This window comes from Nerophis ophidion, linkage group LG18 (genome assembly GCF_033978795.1).
Source record: "Nerophis ophidion isolate RoL-2023_Sa linkage group LG18, RoL_Noph_v1.0, whole genome shotgun sequence".
Lineage (NCBI taxonomy): Eukaryota > Metazoa > Chordata > Actinopteri > Syngnathiformes > Syngnathidae > Nerophis > Nerophis ophidion.
This window is the reverse complement of record NC_084628.1, coordinates 40,475,179-40,496,526: the sequence shown is the minus strand read 5'-3', so window position 1 is coordinate 40,496,526 and position 21,348 is coordinate 40,475,179. Positions and strand designations below refer to the sequence as shown.

The 21,348-nt window shown below is 41.2% G+C and overlaps 1 protein-coding gene across 2 annotated transcripts in view; it reads left to right on the top strand.

Annotated features, from left to right (window-relative positions):
• dph1 (diphthamide biosynthesis 1) overlaps positions 1-21,348 on the top strand; it is a 195,006-nt gene that overhangs the window by 156,213 nt on the left and 17,445 nt on the right. For both annotated transcript variants that reach the window (XM_061878121.1, XM_061878122.1), the window contains exons 7-9: positions 3,312-3,380; positions 8,646-8,802; positions 16,000-16,100. In XM_061878121.1, coding sequence (XP_061734105.1) covers positions 3,312-3,380; positions 8,646-8,802; positions 16,000-16,100 — 327 coding nt within the window. The remainder of the gene's footprint in view (positions 1-3,311; positions 3,381-8,645; positions 8,803-15,999; positions 16,101-21,348) is intronic.

The window sequence follows — 21,348 nt, the reverse complement described above, 5'->3', positions numbered from 1 at the left end:
ATCCATGCTTGTGACCTACTCTTAGACTACGGTCCATGCTTGTGACCTACTCTTAGACTGGGGTCCATTCTTGTGACCTACTCTTAGACTAGGATCCATGCTTGCGACCTACTCTTAGACTAAGATCCATGCTTGTGACCTACTCTCAGACTAGGATCCATGCTTGTGGCCTACTCTTAGACTCGGATCCATGCGTGTGACCTACTCTTAGACTAGGATCCATGCTTGTGACCTACTCTCAGACTAGGATCCATGCTTGTGACCTACTCTTAGACTAGGATCCATGCTTGTGACCTACTCTTTGACTAAGATCCATGCTTGTGACCTACTCCTAGACTAGGATCCATGCTTGTGACCTACTCTCAGACTAGGATTCATGCTTGTGACCTACTCTCGGACTAGGATCCATGCTTGTGACCTACTCTTGGACTAATATTTATGCTTGTGACCTACTCTTACACTAGGATCCATGCTTGTGACCTACTCTTAGACTAGGGTCCATGCTTGTGACCTACTCTTAGACTGGGGTCCATGCTTGTGACCTACTCTTAGACTAGGATCCATGCTTGTGACCTACTCTCAGACTAGGATCCATGCTTGTGACCTACTCTCAGAATAGGATCCATGCTTGTGACCTACTCTTAGACTAGGATCCATGCTTGTGACCTACTCTCAGACTAGGATCCATGCTTGTGACCTACTCTCAGAATAGGATCCATGCTTGTGACCTACTCTTAGACTAGGATCCATGCTTGTGACCTACTCTGACTACGATCCATGCTTGTGACCTACTCTTAGACTAGGATCCATGCTTGTGACCTACTCTCAGACTAGGATCCATGCTTGTGACCTACTCTCAGAATAGGATCCATGCTTGTGACCTACTCTTAGACTAGGATCCATGCTTGTGACCTACTCTTAGACTAGGATCCATGCTTGTGACCTACTCTTAGACTAGGGTCCATGCTTGTGACCTACTCTTAGACTAGGATCCATGCTTGTGACCTACTCTTAGACTAGGGTCCATGCTTGTGACCTACTCTTAGACTAGGATCCATGCTTGTGACCTACTCTCAGACTAGGATCCATGCTTGTGACCTACTCTCAGAATAGGATCCATGCTTGTGACCTACTCTTAGACTAGGATCCATGCTTGTGACCTACTCTGACTACGATCCATGCTTGTGACCTACTCTTAGACTAGGATCCATGCTTGTGACCTACTCTCAGACTAGGATCCATGCTTGTGACCTACTCTCAAAATAGGATCCATGCTTGTGACCTACTCTTAGACTAGGATCCATGCTTGTGACCTACTCTTAGACTAGGGTCCATGCTTGTGACCTACTCTTAGACTAGGATCCATGCTTGTGACCTACTCTCAGACTAGGATCCATGCTTGTGACCTACTCTTAGACTAGGGTCCATGCTTGTGACCTACTCATAAACTAGGGCCCATGCTTGTGACCTACTCTTAGACTAGGATATGTGCTTGTGACCTACTTTTAGACTAGGATCTATGCTTGACCCGGACTATAAGCAAACCACCAAGGTGCTACGTCAATGCGAACATGACAACATGACTCTCACTGGTGTTGAAAGGCTGGTGTTGAAGTCCAGTCCATAGTGGATCTAGCATAATTGTGTGAGAGTCCAGTCCATAGTGGATCTAACACAATAGTGTGAGAGTCCAGTCCATAGTGGATCCAACATAATAGTGTGCGAGTCCAGTCCATAGTGGATCAAACATAATAGTGTGAGAGTCCAGTCCATAGTGGATCTAACATAATAGTGTGAAAGTCCAGTCCATAGTGGATCTAACATAATAGTGAGAGTCCAGTCCGTAGTGGATTTAACATAATAGTGTAAGAGTCCAGTCCATAGTGGATCCAACATAATAGTGTGCGAGTCCAGTCCATTGTGGATCTAACATAATAGTGAGAGTCCAGTCCGTAGTGGATCCAACATAATAGTGTAAGAGTCCAGTCCATAGTGGATCCAACATAATAGTGTGAGAGTCCAGTCCATAGTGGACAGGACAGATACAGGGTGAAATCACATTTCCATTTTGAATAATCACGTATTGTGTCTACTGGGGCTGCTTGCATTACCCCTCCCTTCAGAAGCAGCCTCAGTGATGTTTACTAAAGAACTCCCGAATACATAGAGGAGCACGTGGGACTGCCCCTCAGAGCATAGAGTGAGACAGTAACTAAGTGTGCAGCTCAATCCGTTTCTGCTCAGGAGAAAAATTAAACTCTGTCTCTCCTTCATTCCTTGCTTCTTGTGCTGTTTAATAGTTTGGTGTTTGAACAATACCTGACCTTATGTATTTGTTTACTATCTGTACCCATATTATTGCAAATACTTTCAAAATGTGCACTTTCTATACTATCCTACTGTACTGTCACCAGGTTTTTAGCAAATCGGTGACTTTTAGTAAGTATAACTGTCCTGGACGACATTCTGACAACACAAATATTGGTATTTTCTCAAGCAAATTTTTAATTACCGAATACAAAAAGGATCACTTGACTGCCCCGGTTTGAATATAAACATTTCATTTATGTTGCGCGCTAAATGCGATACGGTCTTCCTACGTGTAATTTCACTGGTTGATATTTGTTAGATGTAGAAGCACCCTGAGATGGGTAGGTTGTGAGTTCAAACCCCGGCCGAGTCATACCAAAGACTATAAAAATGGGAGCCATTACTTCCTGCTTGGCACTCAGCATCAAGGCTTGGAATTGGGGGTTAAATCACCAAAAATGATTCCCGGGCGTGGCCACCGCTGCTGCCCACTGCTCCCCTAGTGTGTGTGTGACAAGCATTGCCACTTAAGCTTTAACTTTAGCAAGGCTGCATGCTTCAGGGCAAATATTTGAAGGAATTGGGTACTGACACAATGGGAACTTAGGCTCTAGATGTTTTGTTTCTTGTACTATGTATCTGTAGCATTGTTCATATCACTTTATCATCCCTTTAGAAAGTGTACTATATAAACAGTATTTTACATGCCTCAGTGTTCTTATGGTGTGTAAACTCTGCTTACGCTTGAGGTCTGACAAATCCCCAGTAGAAGGCCAAGGGTTAATTTGAAGGGCTTGCATCTTCTGTAAACAGCAAGCTCCGATCTTTGGGGTCATGATCCCGAACAGCCGAGCTCGGTCGATCCTCCACCCCAGCTTCAAGTCCTTTTGGCTTGCTAAATCTTTGGTCTTTCATTTACCAGGTGTCCAACACGGGGGCACATTGGAGTCCACGGGTGTTCTTCAACTATTAAAAAGTGATCTTTGTGGTTTTTTTTGTAGTTATCTGGGAGATGGACGATTTCACCTGGAGTCGATCATGATTGCAAATCCCGATATTCCTGCCTACAGGTATGGCAACATTGACAACATTGATTTGTAACACTTATTTTTTAATTGAATAGGACAGAAAATAGGCAATTACTTATGTATGATATTGAGGAAAAACGCGTAAAAACTCTGCATTTTTAAAGACAAAAGCTGGATAAAAAAATATAATCTCAAAATCTCGTATTAAGTGCAGTTTTACACCATTAGAATGTTTATTGGGTCTTGCAGACAGTCTCATTCAAAAGTGAGTCTTTGTAATGGGAGCTAACGCTAAATAAAATGTTTGCATCCAGATTCATTAGATCAGTTTTTTTTAACTGGTGGGAGATGATCTAATTTCACCTATTTGGGTTAAAAATACCTTTTGCAAAGTAGTAATTATAGTCTGCAAATGACATGTTGTTGTTGAGTGTCAGTGCTGTCTAGAGCTTGGCAGAGTAACCGTGTAATACTCTTCCATATCAGTAGGTGGCAGCAGGTAGCTAATTGCTTTGTAAATGTCGGAAACAGCCGGAGGAAGGGTGCAGGTAACAAGGTGTCTAATGTTTACACCAAAAATAAACAGAAGGTGAGTGAGTACCCTTACGAAAAGGCATCGAAGCATAGGGAAGGCTATGCAGAACGAAACTAAAACTGAACTGGCTACAAAGTAAACAAAAGCAGAATGCTGGACGACAGCAAAGACTTACTGTGGAGCAGAGACAATGTACGTCCGAACATGACATGACAATCAACAATGTCCCCACAAAGAAGGATAAAAACAACTGACATATTCTTGAATGCTAAAACAATGCAGGTGTGGAGAAATATCACTCAAAGGAAGACATGAAACTGCTACAGGAAAATACCAAAAAATTAGAGAAAGCCACCAAAATAGGAGCGCAACACAAGAAGTAAAACACTACCCACAGGAAGACTTACCATGTAATACTCTTCCATATCAGTAGGTGGCAGCCGGGAGCTAATTACTTTGTAGATGTCGGAAACAGCGGGAGGCAGGCTGCAGGTAAAAAGGTGTCTAATGTTTAAACCAAAAATAAACAGAAGGTGAGTACCCTTACGAAAAGGCATCGAAGCATAGGGAAGGCTATGCAGAAATTAAACTAAAACTGAACTGGCTACAAAGTAAACAAAACCAGAATGCTGGACGACAGCAAAGACTTACTGTGGAGCAAAGACAATGTACGTCTGAACATCAACAATGTCCCCACAAGGATAAAACAACTGACATATTCTTGATTGCTAAAACAAACCAGGTGTGGGGAATATCACTCAAAGGAAGACATGAAACTGCTACAGGAAAAGACCAAAAAAAGAGAGAAAACCACCAAAATAGGAGCGCAAGACAATAAGTAAAACAATACACACAGGAAGACTTACCAGTAGGTGGCAGCCGGGGGCTAATTACTTTGTAGATGTCGGAAACAGCGGGAGGCAGGCTGCAGGTAAAAAGGTGTCTAATGCTTAAACCAAAAATAAACAGAAGGTGAGTACCCTTACGAAAAGGCATTGAAGCATAGGGAAGGCTATGCAGAACGAAACTAAAACTGAACTGGCTACAAAGTAAACAAAAGCAGAATGCTGGACGACAGCAAAGACTTACTGTGGAGCAAAGACAATGTACGTCTGAACATGACATGACATTCAACAATGTCCCCGCAAAGAAGGATGAAATCAACTGAAATATTTTTGAATGCTAAAACAATGCAGGTGTGGAGAAATATCACTCAAAGGAAGACATGAAACTGCTACAGGAAAAGACCAAAAAAAGAGAGAAAACCACCAAAATAGGAGCGCAAAACAAGAAGTAAAACACTACCCACAGGAAGACTTACCATGTAATAGTCTTGCATATCAGTAGGTGGCAGCTGGTAGCTAATTACTTTGTAGATGTCGGAAACAGCGGGAGGCAGTTTGCAGGTAAAAAGGTGTCTAATGCTTAAACCAAAAATAAACAGAAGGTGAGTACCCTTACAAAAAGGCATTGAAGCTTAGGGAAGGCTATGCAGAAATGAAACTAAAACTGAACTGTCTGCAAAGTAAACAAAAACAAAATGCTGGACGACAGCAAAGACTTACTGTGGAGCAAAGACAATGTACGTCCGAACATGACATGACAATCAACAATGTCCCCACAAAGAAGGATAAAAACAACTGACATATTCTTGAATGCTAAAACAATGCAGGTGTGGAGAAATATCACTCAAAGGAAGACATGAAACTGCTACAGGAAAATACCAAAAAATTAGAGAAAGCCACCAAAATAGGAGCGCAACACAAGAAGTAAAACACTATCCACAGGAAGACTTACCATGTAATAGTCTTCCATATCAGTAGGTGGCAGCCGGGAGCTAATTACTTTGTAGATGTCGGAAACAGCGGGAGGCAGGCTGCAGGTAAAAAGGTGTCTAATGTTTAAACCAAAAATAAACAGAAGGTGAGTACCCTTACGAAAAGGCATCGAAGCATAGGGAAGGCTATGCAGAAATTAAACTAAAACTGAACTGGCTACAAAGTAAACAAAACCAGAATGCTGGACGACAGCAAAGACTTACTGTGGAGCAAAGACAATGTACGTCTGAACATCAACAATGTCCCCACAAGGATAAAACAACTGACATATTCTTGATTGCTAAAACAAACCAGGTGTGGGGAATATCACTCAAAGGAAGACATGAAACTGCTACAGGAAAAGACCAAAAAAAGAGAGAAAACCACCAAAATAGGAGCGCAAGACAATAAGTAAAACAATACACACAGGAAGACTTACCAGTAGGTGGCAGCCGGGGGCTAATTACTTTGTAGATGTCGGAAACAGCGGGAGGCAGGCTGCAGGTAAAAAGGTGTCTAATGCTTAAACCAAAAATAAACAGAAGGTGAGTACCCTTACGAAAAGGCATTGAAGCTTAGGGAAGGCTATGCAGAAATGAAACTAAAACTGAACTGGCTGCAAAGTAAACAAAAACAAAATGCTGGACGACAGCAAAGACTTACTGTGGAGCAAAGACAATGTGCGTCCGAACATGACATGACAATCAACAATGTCCCCACAAAGAAGGATAAAAACAACTGACATATTCTTGAATGCTAAAACAAAGCAGGTGTGGAGAAATATCACTCAAAGGAAGGCATGAAACTGCTACAGGAAAAGACCAAAAAATGAGAGAAAGCCACCAAAATAGGAGCGCAACACAAGAAGTAAAACACTATCCACAGGAAGACTTACCATGTAATAGTCTTCCATATCAGTAGGTGGCAGCCGGGAGCTAATTACTTTGTAGATGTCGGAAACAGCGGGAGGCAGGCTGCAGGTAAAAAGGTGTCTAATGCTTAAACCAAAAATAAACAGAAGGTGAGTACCCTTACGAAAAGGCATCGAAGCTTAGGGAAGGCTATGCAGAAACGAAACTAAAACTGAACTGGCTGCAAAGTAAACAAAAACAAAATGCTGGACGACAGCAAAGACTTACTGTGGAGCAAAGACAATGTACGTCTGAACATCAACAATGTCCCCACAAGGATAAAACAACTGACATATTCTTGAATGCTAAAACAATGCAGGTGTGGGGAATATCACTCAAAGGAAGACATGAAACTGCTACAGGAAAAGACCAAAAAAAGAGAGAAAACCACCAAAATAGGAGCGCAAGACAAGAAGTAAAACACTACACACAGGAAGACTTACCGTGTAATACTCTTCCATATCAGTAGGTGGCAGCCGGGAGCTAATTACTTTGTAGATGTCGGAAACAGCGGGAGGCAGGGTGCAGGTAAAAAGGTGTCTAATGCTTAAACCAAAAATAAACAGTAGGTGAGTACCCTTACGAAAAGGCATCGAAGCATAGGGAAGGCTATGCAGAACGAAACTAAAACTGAACTGGCTACAAAGTAAACAAAAGCAGAATGCTGGACGACAGCAAAGACTTACTGTGGAGCAAAGACAATGTACGTCCGAACATCAACAATGTCCCCACAAGGATAAAACAACTGACATATTCTTGATTGCTAAAACAAACCAGGTGTGGGGAATATCACTCAAAGGAAGACATGAAACTGCTACAGGAAAAGACCAAAAAAAGAGAGAAAACCACCAAAATAGGAGCGCAAGAAAATAAGTAAAACAATACACACAGGAAGACTTACCGTGTAATACTCTTCCATATCAGTAGGTGGCAGCTAGTAGCTAATTACTTTGTAGTTGTCGGAAACAGCGGGAGGCAGGGTGCAGGTAAAAAGGTGTCTAATGCTTAAACCAAAAATAAACAGAAGGTGAGTACCCTTACGAAAAGGCATCGAAGCATAGGGAAGGCTATGCAGAACGAAACTAAAACTGAACTGGCTGCAAAGTAAACAAAAACAAAATGTTGGACGACAGCAAAGACTTACTGTGGAGCAAAGACAATGTACGTCCGAACATGACATGACAATCAAGAATGTCCCCACAAGGATAAAACCACTGACATATTCTTGATTGCTAAAACAAACCAGGTGTGGAGAAATATCACTCAAAGGAAGACATGAAACTGCTACAGGAAAAGACCAAAAAAAGAGAGAAAGCCACCAAAATAGGAGCGCAAGACAAGAAGTAAAACAATACACACAGGAAGACTGACCGTGTAATACTCTTCCATAGCAGTAGGTGGCAGCCGGGAGCTAATTGCTTTGTAGATGTCGGAAACAGAGGGAGGCAGGGTGCAGGTAAAAAGGTGTCTAATGCTTAAACCAAAAATAAACAGAAGGTGAGTACCCTTACGAAAAGGGATCGAAGCATAGGTAAGGCTATGCAGAACGAAACTAAAACTGAACTGGCTGCAAAGTAAACAAAAACAAAATGCTGGACGACAGCAAAGACTTACTGTGGAGCAGAGACAATGTACGCCTGAACATGACATGACAATCAACAATGTCCCCACAAAGAAGGATAAAAACAACTGACACATTCTTGAATGCTAAAACAATGCAGGTGTGGGGAAATATCACTCAAAGCAAGGCATTAAACCGCTACCCAAACGGCGTTGGGTATGTGCACAGCTGCACAGCTCTCTGGTCTCTGCCGCAAACAAGATTCTAATTTCAAATGAAGCCAGCGTGTCCAAGGAAAGCAGATTAGACACTCAGAAGTGGCTCGCATTGACACTCCTGTCATACTTGATGTGTTTTCATGATTGGATATTTAATCTCGTCCTGCATTTCAGTCCTCGGAATAAGATACTTGAACAGTATTTTGTGGCCAGTCTGCATGTTTAATAATGTTGATGTAAATGTGTGTTTTATTGTCCTCGTCAGGTATGACCCCTACAGTAAGGTCTTCTCCAGGGAATACTATGACCACGAGGCGATGCGGGCTTTGAGGCTGGAGGCCATTGACAAGGCTCGCTCTGCCCAGAGATGGGGCCTCATTTTGGGCACGCTCGGCCGTCAGGGAAGCCCAAAAGTTATGGACGTGAGTCTGCGTGTTTTTGTTTCTGCAGTGTTGTCCTAAGGTTCTCTTTGCAATAGTTTGCAATATTTTTTTCACCATGACAATTTTAGGAACATGACGTCCCAATTAAAATGTTCACCCTGAAAAAAATATTATTATTTCAAAGACAGAATGAAATCCGCCACAAAAATATAATAATTCAATACAGAACAACCATTAATAGTCAATGTCCATACAAAAATACTGTCTTTAATCTGTTAATTTTACTACCTATAGGATAGGTCTTCATTGTCATTGCACAAGTATACTTTGTTTTCAGCACAAACCCTTTCAAGATGAGACAATGGGTCGCAACAAGGCGCCCCGTAAAAGATGGGAAAAAGGTAAAACGCGGGCGAAAAAAGATGAGTAAAAAAATACAATCTATACTGGGTTCCTAAGGGGGCCTAGTATGGAGTGGGGCAAAAAACTCTATGCCATGCACACATAAACATGTTACATATAATCCCTCGCAACAGAGGGGGAGACAATGTGTAGATACCCATTGTCTAGGGCAGGGGCGCTCACACTTTTTCTGCAGGCGAGCTACTTTTCAATTGACCAAGTCCAGGAGATCTACCTCATTCCTATTTATAATTTATATTTATTTATTTATGAAAGAGACATTTTTGTTAACAAGTTAATGGTGTTTAATGATAATACAAGCATGTTTAACACACATAGATTCCTTTCTTTCATGAAGACAAGAATATAAGTTGGTGTATTACCTGATTCTGATGACTTGCATTGATTGGAAATAGACAGTGGTGCTGATAACGTCCGCATTTTCAAATGGTGGAGAAAAAAAGTCCTCCTTTCTGTCCAATACCACATGAAAGTGGTTGGATTTGGCATCTCATTTGTCCAACTTGCATACTCGTTTTTAAACACTTTGTTATGAGAGTAGCATATGTGTGTGGCCCTTTAATGTCTGGCAGCAGGTGAGTGACGTCAGTGAGTGTGCGGGTGGGCAAGCAAGTGAGAAGGCGGTCGCTGAGGGGGGGGGGAGAAATACATTGGCATCAAACTGCGTAGCTTGCTAGCTTGTGCACGCTAGCTTTCTGAGACTCTTATTTTGTTAGCACAGGCAGGATGAAACAGGTCTTTTATGGTGAAGACAGGAACTGTGCAGTCGGTCTTTAGAGTTTTGACAGTAGGTACGGAGTCTCTAGAAATAAAATGTGTTTCTCTGCGTCCGCCCTGTTAGTGATTTCTTTCTTAAATATGAGCTCACAGCAGCCAGCGTCATCTCACAAGATCCTCGGGTGCCGAGAATGTCAAACAACTGACGAAAGTGAAGTCTTGGTATGATTGATGATTGCTCATTTTTATGTCTATTTTTTAATGCCTGGCTTGAGATCGACTGACACACCCTCCGAGATCGACCAGTCGATCGCGATCGGCGTAATGGGCACCCCTGGTCTAGGGTGTGTTGATGTAGTGCCCATAGGCCTGGGGCCGTTGTGCATGCAAGCAAAAGTTGTACTCCAGGTGTCGTTGAGGTGGGAGGGAGGTCAAAAGTGTCCATCTTTGAGGAGTCCTCGGGGGGGGGGGATGTTTTCAGAACAGCCCGCTCCTGTTGTTGCATCAAGGCCATTCGAGGGAGTCAAATCGTAGATTAGGATTTTGTTTTTCCGCTAGCAGACATGACGGCCCTCACATCCAATTTTTCCCCTTTGAAGCAGCTTTTCCATGATGTGATCCATCTTGCGATTCAGTTCAGAAATCACCCGGCCCAATCCTTCCATTGCGACGAACAGCCTTTGGGCTCCTTGAGCTGCTGCCATCGTCTTACGAATTCGACGATACACCAGAGCAATGCTCAGCCCAATCAGCAGATTGTCGAGAGTCCAGCTGATCATTTCCATGTCAGGTGTTTAGATTTGGAGGACAGCGCAAAGAAAGAGACTTCAAAAAAGTGTAGACTGGACACAAGAAGGGAGGCGGAAAAAATGCAACCACCCTCACCAGAGGCAAGACAGAAATATAATAGTATTATTACAGTAATAACTATACTAGTTATTACTGTAATATTGTCCATGTGATGATGGGTAATAACCGGCTTATATAAAAAAAGCCCCCCATTCTGAGCATATACATACTAAACTGCATGATATGTGTACATTTCAATCATCCAGGTCAGTAGTTCCTAACTTAGGTCTCTGATCCGTAAAACCTCTTTCCTACATGTTTTTCATGTCCGCCCGCTCCAATACACCCAATTTAAATTAAGCTTTCATCAAGTTTTGCAGAGCTCGATGGTATCTGCCGTGTTCATGGTCGGGGTACGCCAAGGCCGTGGTTGGCAGGCGACTATCCAGATTGTGCCAAAGTTTGATTTACTGTTGATATCCCCGACATATACTAGAAGAAATCCTCTGAGTATGCATTCATAGGCGTGTGGTGGAAGCTTTTCTCTGCGTTCTGTCAACCACTGAGGGAATGTTTTTTTTTTCTTCAATGGGCAGTAAGATTGAAAAGGGATTTACAAGGACAGAACAACTCTGCCGTATTGATCTGCAGAGATTAAGAAATGGAGTGTCTGATAACATTTTAAGGTGGCGATATGATCCGATTAAAAACCGCCGGGATAAAACAAGCTGTGGGTGTTGAACACACAAAACTTTTTTTGCAGCAAACCAAATTGGTTGCAATGTCGAAGAGCCAAACAATACAAGTGCTGTCCTAGGACTTTGGAAGAGTCACAGGGTTACTTCGATTTAGACTTCCTTTTATTGGCATTTAAATGTGAACTTTTGCAGTACAGATAAGAACAAAATTTTGTTGCATTAGCTCATGGTAGTGCAGGATAAAAAAAGCAATACGGTGCAGATATAAATAAATAGATTACTGTACAGGTTTATGGATGTATGTTGTATTGTCTTTATATTCTACTCAGTTTGAATTGAGGGGATTATTATGATGAGTTCAAGAGTCTTAAGACCATAGGGAAGAAGCTGTTACAGAACCTGGAGGTTCTGCTACAGAGGCTGCTGAATCTCTTTCTTGAGTCAAGCAGTGAAAACAGTCCTTGGTGGGGGTGGGAGGAGTCTCTGCAGATTTTCCAAGCCCTGGTCAGGCGGCGGCTTTTTGCCATCTCCTGGATAGGAGGAAGAAGAGGAGTCCTGATGATCTTACTTGAACTTGTATCACTTTTTCCATATTTTGTAATGTTGCAGCCTTAATCCAACAGTTAATGAATGCATTTCCGTCCTCATAATGTTACAAACAATACCCCGTAATGACAATATGAAATAGTTTCAATTTTTCTGTGTTTGGATTTTTGAAAATGTATTAAAAATAAATAAGAAACAACATGTACATCAACATTAACAGCTGTTTCCATGAAGCTAAAAAAAAAAAGTGAGATCCTGGGCATCCTGTTCCAACTGATCATCCTTGAGATGTTCCTACAGCTGAATTTGGAGTCTTATCTGTGAGCACATCCAGTTAGTTGGACAATTTTTGGAAAGGCACCTGACAGTGCATGGCAAAGTGCAAACCAAACATGCAGTTGAAGGCAATGTCTGTAGACCTCTGGGAGGGGGTTGTCTCGAGGCACAAGTCTGGGGAAGGTACAGGAAAATAAATGGTGTCTTTAAAGGTTTTTGGTCCTTTTAACGTGAAATAAATTATTCCGATATTTTCTTAAATATATCGCCCAGCCCGACATCGTATAAATATTTAGTATTCCTATGATGTACATTAAAATATCAGTGCCTACACTGCAAAAAGTCAGTGTTCAAAAACAAGAAAAAAAAAAAAATTAGGGGTATTTTTTTTATCATGCAGCCCATTTGTCTACAAGTGCTTCCTTATTGTGCGTCTTGAAACAGCCACACCACAATTTCTCAGAGAGTCCTGTATTTCAGCTTTTCTTTTAATCTCTGGCTGTTGTGGCTGAAGTCTTAGCTGGTCTACCTGAATCCCTCATTTTCTACTTCTTAATCAGTTTGAACACTGCTGATTGGCATTCTCGAATCCTTGGATATCTTTTTATACCCCTTTCCCGTTTTATGCAGTTCAATTACCTTTTCCCGCAGATCCTTTGACAATCCTTTTGCCTTCCCCATGACTCAGAATCCAAAAATATATGTGCAGTACTGGATGAAAGATGCAATGATTTGTCAGAAGCCCGGAAACTCACTGACCTTTTATACACACACACATTAATTACAAACAAACAGGTCACAGGTGAGGATTGGAACCTTGATTAGCCATTCGAACCTGTTTGTGTCAACTTTTGTGCATGTTATCAGATCAAAGTCACTGGGGTATGTAAACTTTTGATCAGGGTCATTTGGGTACTTTCTTTTGTCATTTTGACTTAAAATGAGTAAACATAGTTGTTTGCCAATAAATAGCTTCACACAACCATTAAGCATGAGTGAAAGAAAGGTTTTTGTGTTACCATTCATATTCTCTGAAGAATGGGCAAGAAATCATCAATTAACTTATGAGCACGACCCTATACAGCCCGGCCCCCGGCCAAAATGACTCTAAGTGTAATTTTGAAAAATGTATTTGAATGTATTTCTGTTAAAAATTGTTATAAATGTTAAATGTTCAAGATATAAATTGTCAGTTTACTGTACTGTGCCAACCGTACTACTATATGAGTACACATGTTCTATTGCAGGGGTCGGGAACCTTTTTGGTTTCGAGAGCCAGGAAAGCCAAATCTTTTAAAATGTATTTCTGTGAGAGCCATTTACCATATTTTTCCGACTATAAGTCGCAGTTTTTTTCATAGGTTGGGTGTGTGCGACTTATACTCAGGAGCGACTTATGTGTGAAATGATTAACACATTACCGTAAAATATCAAATATTATTATTTAGTTCATTCACGTAAGAGACTAGACGTATAAGATTTCATGGGATTTATGGATTAGGAGTGAGAGATAGTTTGGTAAAGGTATAGCATGTTCTATATGTTATAGTTATTTGAATGACTCTTACCATAATATGTTAGGTTAAAGTGAAGTGAATTACATTTATATAGCGCTTTTCTCTAGTGACTCAAAGCGCTTTACATAGTGAAACCCAATATCTAAGCTACATCTATACCAGTGTGGGTGGCACTGGGAGCAGGTGGGTAAAGTGTCTTGCCCAAGGACACAACGGCAGTGACTAGGATGGCGGAAGCGGGAATCGAACCTGCAACCCTCGAGTTGCTGGCACGGCCGCTCTACCAACCGAGCTATGCCGGTTAACATAGCAGTTGGTTATTTATGCCTCATATAACCTACACTTATCCAGCCTGTTCTTCACTATTCTTTATTTATTTGAAATTGCCTTTCAAATGTCTATTCTTGCTGTTGGGTTTTATCAAATAAATTTCCCCCAAAAATGCGACTTATACTCCAGTGCGACTTATATATGTTGTTTCCCTTCTTTATTATGCGTTTTCGGCAGGTGCGACTTATACTCCAGTGCGACTTATATATGTTGTTTCCCTTCTTTATCATGCGTTTTCGGCAGGTGCGACTTATACTCCAGTGCGACTTATATATGTTGTTTCCCTTCTTTATTATGCGTTTTCGGCAGGTGCGACTTATACTCCAGTGCGAGTTATATATGTTGTTTCCCTTCTTTATTATGCGTTTTCGGCAGGTGCGACTTATACTCCAGTGTGACTTATATATGTTGTTTCCCTTCTTTATTATGCGTTTTCGGCAGGTGCGCCTTATACTCCAGTGCGACTTATATATGTTGTTTCCCTTCTTTATCATGCGTTTTCGGCAGGTGCGACTTATACTCCAGTGCGACTTATATATGCTGTTTCCCTTCTTTATTATGCGTTTTCGGCGGGTGCGACTTATACTCCGGTGCGACTTATATATGTTGTTTCCCTTCTTTATTATGCATTTTCGGCAGGTGCGACTTATACTCCAGTGCGACTTATATATGTTGTTTCCCTTCTTTATTATGTGTTTTCGGCAGGTGCGACTTATACTCCAGTGCGACTTATATATGTTGTTTCCATTCTTTATTATGCGTTTTCGGCAGGTGCGACTTATACTCCGGAAAATACGGTAATATTTTTTAACAGTGAATACAACTAAATGCGTGCATTTTTAAGTAAGACCAACATTTTTAGAGTACAATAAGTCTCTTATTCTTTTTAATAACATTTTTACTCTGAAGCTAACCAATAATGAATAAAATACTTCTTAATGCGACTTTTTGAACTGGTGGGGTAGAAAACGGATGGACGGATCAAAATGGATGAGCATGTTTTTTATATTTTCAACGTTGTTTTGAATTGATTTACATGGACCCCGACTTAAACAAGTTGAAAAACTTATTGGGGTGTTACCATTTAGTGGTCAATTGTAGGGAATATGTACTGTACTGTGCAATCTACTAATAAAAGTTTCAATCCATCAATCAATCCATCAAAACTGTGATAACCAGCGGAATTATTTATTACTTATCGTGTTAAGCAATGTAAGCTAAGAATTACCCGAGAGCCAGATGCGGTCATCAAAAGAGCCACATCTGGCTCGAGAGCCATAGGTTCCCTACCCCTGTTCTATTGTTTCATTGGAAATAACCCGCAAAGTCCATTTGGCTCCCAACTGTTTTATTTCATGCTTGAAATAAGAAATGATTACTTTGGAAAAAAAAGCAGTTTTATACTTGTGAGTGTTGATGACACAGCTTTGCAACACTTGATATTCTACTTTCAAGCATGTTTTACTCAATATAGGTCATAACATCTGTAATATCTTACTGAGATCCTTTAGGACCAAAACACTTAAAACAAGTAAGACGCTAACATAAAAACTGCTTAGTGAGAAAAATGATCTTATCAGACAGAAAATAAGCAAATATCAGCCTTACTGTATTTGAGATATTTCATCTTACCTAGAATTCAGTTTTTGCAGTGTCCAAAAAGGACTCACAAATATTTGACCTAACCTCTCTTGACTTCAGACTAAACACTGACTTATTCCTCCTACCTTTGGAAAACATTAATGGATCAAACAGACTAATACTCTGCTTGAGCTTGTTTCTTTCACGATAGTCCGACAATGTCCACTAGAGTAAAATACTTGAAGCATCCTGTACTTCGCGAGTGTGTTTGTGTTGGTTTGGTGCATCGCAGGTTTCAAGTTTTCCCAATAATCCGGTTCTAATGTGAGAGAAAAATGTGAACGTGTTGCTTTCTGCAGCACCTGGAATCCAAGCTGCAGGCGCTGGGCAAGCGCTTCACTCGAGTCCTTTTGTCGGAGATTTTCCCCAGCAAGTTGGATCTGCTGCCTGACGTCGACGCGTGAGTAATGACACGGACACACTCTACAACGGAAAGTGCTTTTAGAACTAGGACACATGTACTATTTATTCAGTTATGACTGCCTTTTGAATTCATAATCCCAACTGTAGAATACCTTAGTTGGGAAATATAAAGTCTTTTTTTAACAATAAGTAGTACTATACTCTCTATGGTTTTGTTGTTTACTTAAGGCTTATACAATTTACACAACATTGCTCTAATGTTACTTAACGGTGCCATATATAACAGTGTTTCCTTTAGAAAATATGTTAGTTAAGGTGGTGTCTCTCCAAGGTGAAGGGTCAGGTGGACGGACAGGGTAAGGGGTGGGTGGGTGTAAGGAACAGTGTCATTTTGTCTGTCGCCACCATCACGTCTCCATCAATAGACTACAGACTGTGGTGAAGTAGGCCGGCTTCGTCGCGTGAAAAAGTCTACAACTTTGGGCTGTGTTTTCCACACCGTATGCTGAATGGTGAAAGGCAATATACGATATGTATCTCCATATTTTTTCCGTAAAGTAAAAAAAAAAAATAGTCCTAGTTACCTGAGATACTAAGTATGTCATTGTTTTGACTTAGTAAATATTGACTTACTGAGACAAAATAATGACTAAGTCAAATTAATGACTTACGTTTGAAAATGACATATGCTCAACTCATCATGCTTAATTTATTACAGCATTTGGGAAGCCTGTAGTTGATTTTTATTATGTAAATGTTATATTTTTATCAACATGTGATAGCAGGGACCCTGCCATTCAAAACTAGGCTGCTCCATTACTAATAATTAATGTAACTATAGCTGAAAAAAATAGTAAAATAGCAATAGGAGGGACTATTCCTCCCTGAACACCATGGAGTTCATGTAGGCTTTATGATGCACTTAAAATATTATATACACTATCAGAGACAGAAACTCTTCATTTAACAGAATGTCCTTTTTTGCTGCTTCAACGCAGCTCAATCAACACAGAAAAAGGTCAAGCGAAATAACTAGAAATGACACTGAGCATTATTACACTACAAAGGCTGCACTTTTGAATTTTAATGTAGCAAATGCAATACATATCTTCTGTGTGTGCCCAAAATAGTTAGTTTTTTTTTTTAACAATTGTTTTAATGTTACTTAAAGGTGTCATATCTAATAATTTCATGTCAAGTCATCATTAAATGGCCGTGATTTGTCAAAATCAATCAATCAATCAATCAATCAATGTTTATTTATATGGCCCCAAATCACAAATGTCTCAAAGGACTGCACAAATCATTACGACCACAACATCCTCGGAAGAACCCACAAAAGGGCAAGGAAAACTCACACCCAGTGGGCAGGGAGAATTCACATCCAGTGGGACGCCAGTGACAATGCTGACTATGAGAAACCTTGGAGAGGACCTCAGATGTGGGCAACCCCCCTCCTCTAGGGGACCAAAAGCAATGGATGTCGAGCGGGTCTAACATGATACTGTGAAAGTTCAATCCATAGTGGCTCCAACACAGCTGCGAGAGTTCAGTTCAAGCAGATCCAAAACAGCAGCGAGAGTCCCGTCCACAGGAAACCATCTCAAGCGGAGGCGGATCAGCAGCGTAGAGATGTCCCAACCGATACAGGCGAGCGGTCCATCCTGGGTCCCGACGAGCGGTCCATCCTGGGTCTCGACTCTGGACAGCCAGTACTTCATCCATGGTCATCGGACCGGACCCCCTTCACAAGGGAGGGGGGGACATAGGAGAAAGAAAAGAAGCGGCAGATCAACTGGTCTAAAAAGGAGGTCTATTTAAAGGCTAGAGTATACAGATGAGTTTTAAGGTGAGACTTAAATGCTTCTACTGAGGTGGCATCTCGAACTGTTACCGGGAGGGCATTCCAGAGTACTGGAGCCCGAACGGAAAACGCTCTATAGCCCGCAGACTTTTTTTGGGGCTCTAGGAATCACTAAAAAGCCGGAGTCTTTTGAACGCAGATTTCTTGCCGGGACATATGGTACAATACAATCGGCAAGATAGGCTGGAGCTAGACCGTGTAGTATTTTATACGTAATTAGTAAAACCTTAAAGTCACATCTTAAGGCATTAATAAATCATCTTCTTTTACAATTCATCCATAACTAATAGAAGCACACTGCAAAATGTCAGTGTTCTAAAACAAGAAAAAAAAATACAAAAATGAGGGGTATTTTATTAGAACCAAGCAAAATGATCTGCCAAAAGAACATGAAAATTGGGCTTGTCAAGACTTTCCAAAACAAGTCAAATTAGCTAACCTCAATGAACCCAAAAATACCTTAAAATAAGTATATTCTCACTAATAACAAGTGGACTACTATAAAAGTACATATTTTCTATTGTTTCATGAAAATAAAACAGCAAAGTATATTTGGCTGTCATCTGATTTAATATTTTTTTTTGCATGCTTGAAATTACAAATTATTACTTTAAAAAGTAGTTTTACACTTTGCAACAGTTAATATTCCAGTTCTAAACATGTTTTACTCAATATAGGTCATAACTTCTCAGCTACTGAGATCATTTAGGACCAGAACCCTTAAAACAAGCACAAAACTCTTACATAGAGTCCGCTTAGTGAGAAGAATGATCTTATCAGATGGAAAATAAGCAAATATCAGCCTTATTTGAGATATTTCATCTTATTTAGATTTCAGTTTTTGCAGTGTAGTTCATATGCTCATTTCAAAATTAGATTTACAGCCCCGAAATCTTATTATTGTTTTCATTCCAATGCCCCGCCTTTCGCCGTTTGACCAATTAGAAAGTCTGTCCGTGTGTCACATCCATGAATTAATTTACTGGACCCCAACCTAAACAAGTTGAAAAACTTATTGGGGTGTTACCATTTAGTGGTCAATCGTACGGAATATGTACTGTACTGTGCAATCTACTGATCAAAGTTTCAATCAATCAATTAATTAGGTTGCCAGTTACGTTTCCATCTAGCTACTGCCACTGGTAGAGTTACTAAACATGTCAGACCTTAGTCAATCCAAAAGTTACCATTCTCAACTTATTCATGACAAAGCCAGGAACAAAACCAGGATTGGTATCGGGGATGCCTTTGAAAGATGGAGTCCATTTACTTTTTCATCTGATGCCAAACTTGCTAATATCCTCCTTGATTGGTAAGTCAGGCAGTTTTCTTATTACTTGTAATAAATGGAAATGGACATTCCCTACATACGGTCATTTTACTGTTGGCTTTGGTTTGCCATCAAAGTAGGCCTTTTCCATATATACTATATTATTATATGTCATTTTTTGGGATGGTGGTCCGTGTGGTCAAACTATAGATTTTAGCAGAGTAAAGCCAACAATCTGTCCAGACTCTCGTCTAAAATATTGCCGCGTGACTTTACAAATACATTTGTCTAATGGAACTCTGTAAAATGTGGCAAAATGGCTTCGTAAATGTCAGGTTCAAACACTGATGACATTTATTAAACAGACAAGAAGCAAGGAATCATGCAGAGACAGAGTTAGGAGGGGCCTATCGCCAGGTGCGAGTCTTTGGAATTGGGAGAGGGCTATCCCCAGGTGCATATCTTTGGAGTTGGGAGAGGGCTATCCACAGGTGCATGTTTTTGGAGGTGGGAGGGGCCTATTTCCAGGTGCGTGTCTTTGGAGGTGGGAGGGGCCTATCCCCAGGTGCATGTCTTTGGAGGTGCGAGGGGCCTATTCCCAGGTGCATGTTTTTGGAGGTGGGAGTGGCCTATCCCCAGGTGCATGTTTTTGGAGGTGGGAGGGGCTTATCCCCAGGTGCATGTTTTGGGAGGTGGGAGGGGCCTATCCCCAGGTGCATGTCCTTGTAGGTGGGAGGGGCCTATCCCCAGGTGCATGTCTTTGGAGGTGGGAGGAAGCCAGAGTACTCGGAGGGAACCCACGCAGTCGCAAGGAGAACATGCAAACTCCTTAAACATTTACTTATCCATCCCATCCATTTTCTGCCGCTTGTCCCTTTTTGGGGTCGTGGGGGTTGCTGGAGCCTATCTCATTTACAATCCGTGTACACCGCGGACAAGTCGCCACCTCACCCAGCTGAGTCCTACCCTAGACTATAAAAACGGGAGCCATTACCTCCCTGCTTGGCACTCAGAATCAAAGGTTGGAATTGGGGGTTTAATCACCAAAAATGATTCCCGGGCGTGGCCACCGCTGCTGCTCACTGCTCCCCTCACCTCCCAGGGGGTGATCAAGGGTGATGGGTCAAATGCAGAGGACAAATTCCACCACACCTAGTGAGTGTATGACTATTATTGGTACTTGAAATTTAACGGACGTGCTGTAAACGTGGGACAGGACCTTGCCTTCAATGGTCGTGATGCTTCTAGAACCTTGTTCTACAACAACAGAGGTGAATGTTGGCTGCAGGTGTGCGAGTCTTCACTTCATGTCGGCACTCCTGCAGCACAGCCTTCACCCCGCTGAGTGAGAGGAGAGGAGACAGAAAGGGGGAGTTGCACGGAAAATGATGGAACAATGGAGATGGGGGGGGCATGTATTTTGTTACAACACAGCCATTGTGGTTAAAAAGGTATTTGTAATGTTTGTTTTTTGTTTGTCTATTGGAGATCAATGTATAAGTGCATCATTCAAACTTCTAAACAGATATCGCTTAACCACAACAAAAGCTCATTACAGAGTAAGAATGTTTTTTACTGCGCTGTTGTGAACAAATAATATGAATGTTGGAAAACTAAGTTTGTGTAGCAGTTGACACTAATCTGGAAAGACTTTCTGCATCTCTGTGTTTTTCCCTCAATTTACCCAGAAAAACATGTGCGAGGTGAGAAATAACAGCGGTTGCAAAAAAGAGCGAGCTAGTCTCTGCTCTAATGTTTGTTCTCTAGTTAGTGATCTGTGCCGATTATAATGCCAGAAGAGAAGAGTCAATGATTTAACATAATAGTGAGAGTCCAGTCCATAGTGGATCTAACATAATAGTGAGAGTCCAGTCCATAGTGGATCTAACATAATAGTGCGAGAGTCCAGTCCATAGTGGATCTAACATAATAGTGAGAGTCCAGTCCATATTGGATCTAACATAATAGTGTGAGAGTCCAGTCCATAGTGGATCTAACATAATAGTGAGAGTCCAGTCCATAGTGGATCTAACATAATAGTGCGAGAGTCCAGTCCATAGTGGATCTAACATAATAGTGAGAGTCCAGTCCATATTGGATCTAACATAATAGTGCGAGAGTCCAGTCCATATTGGATCTAACATAATAGTG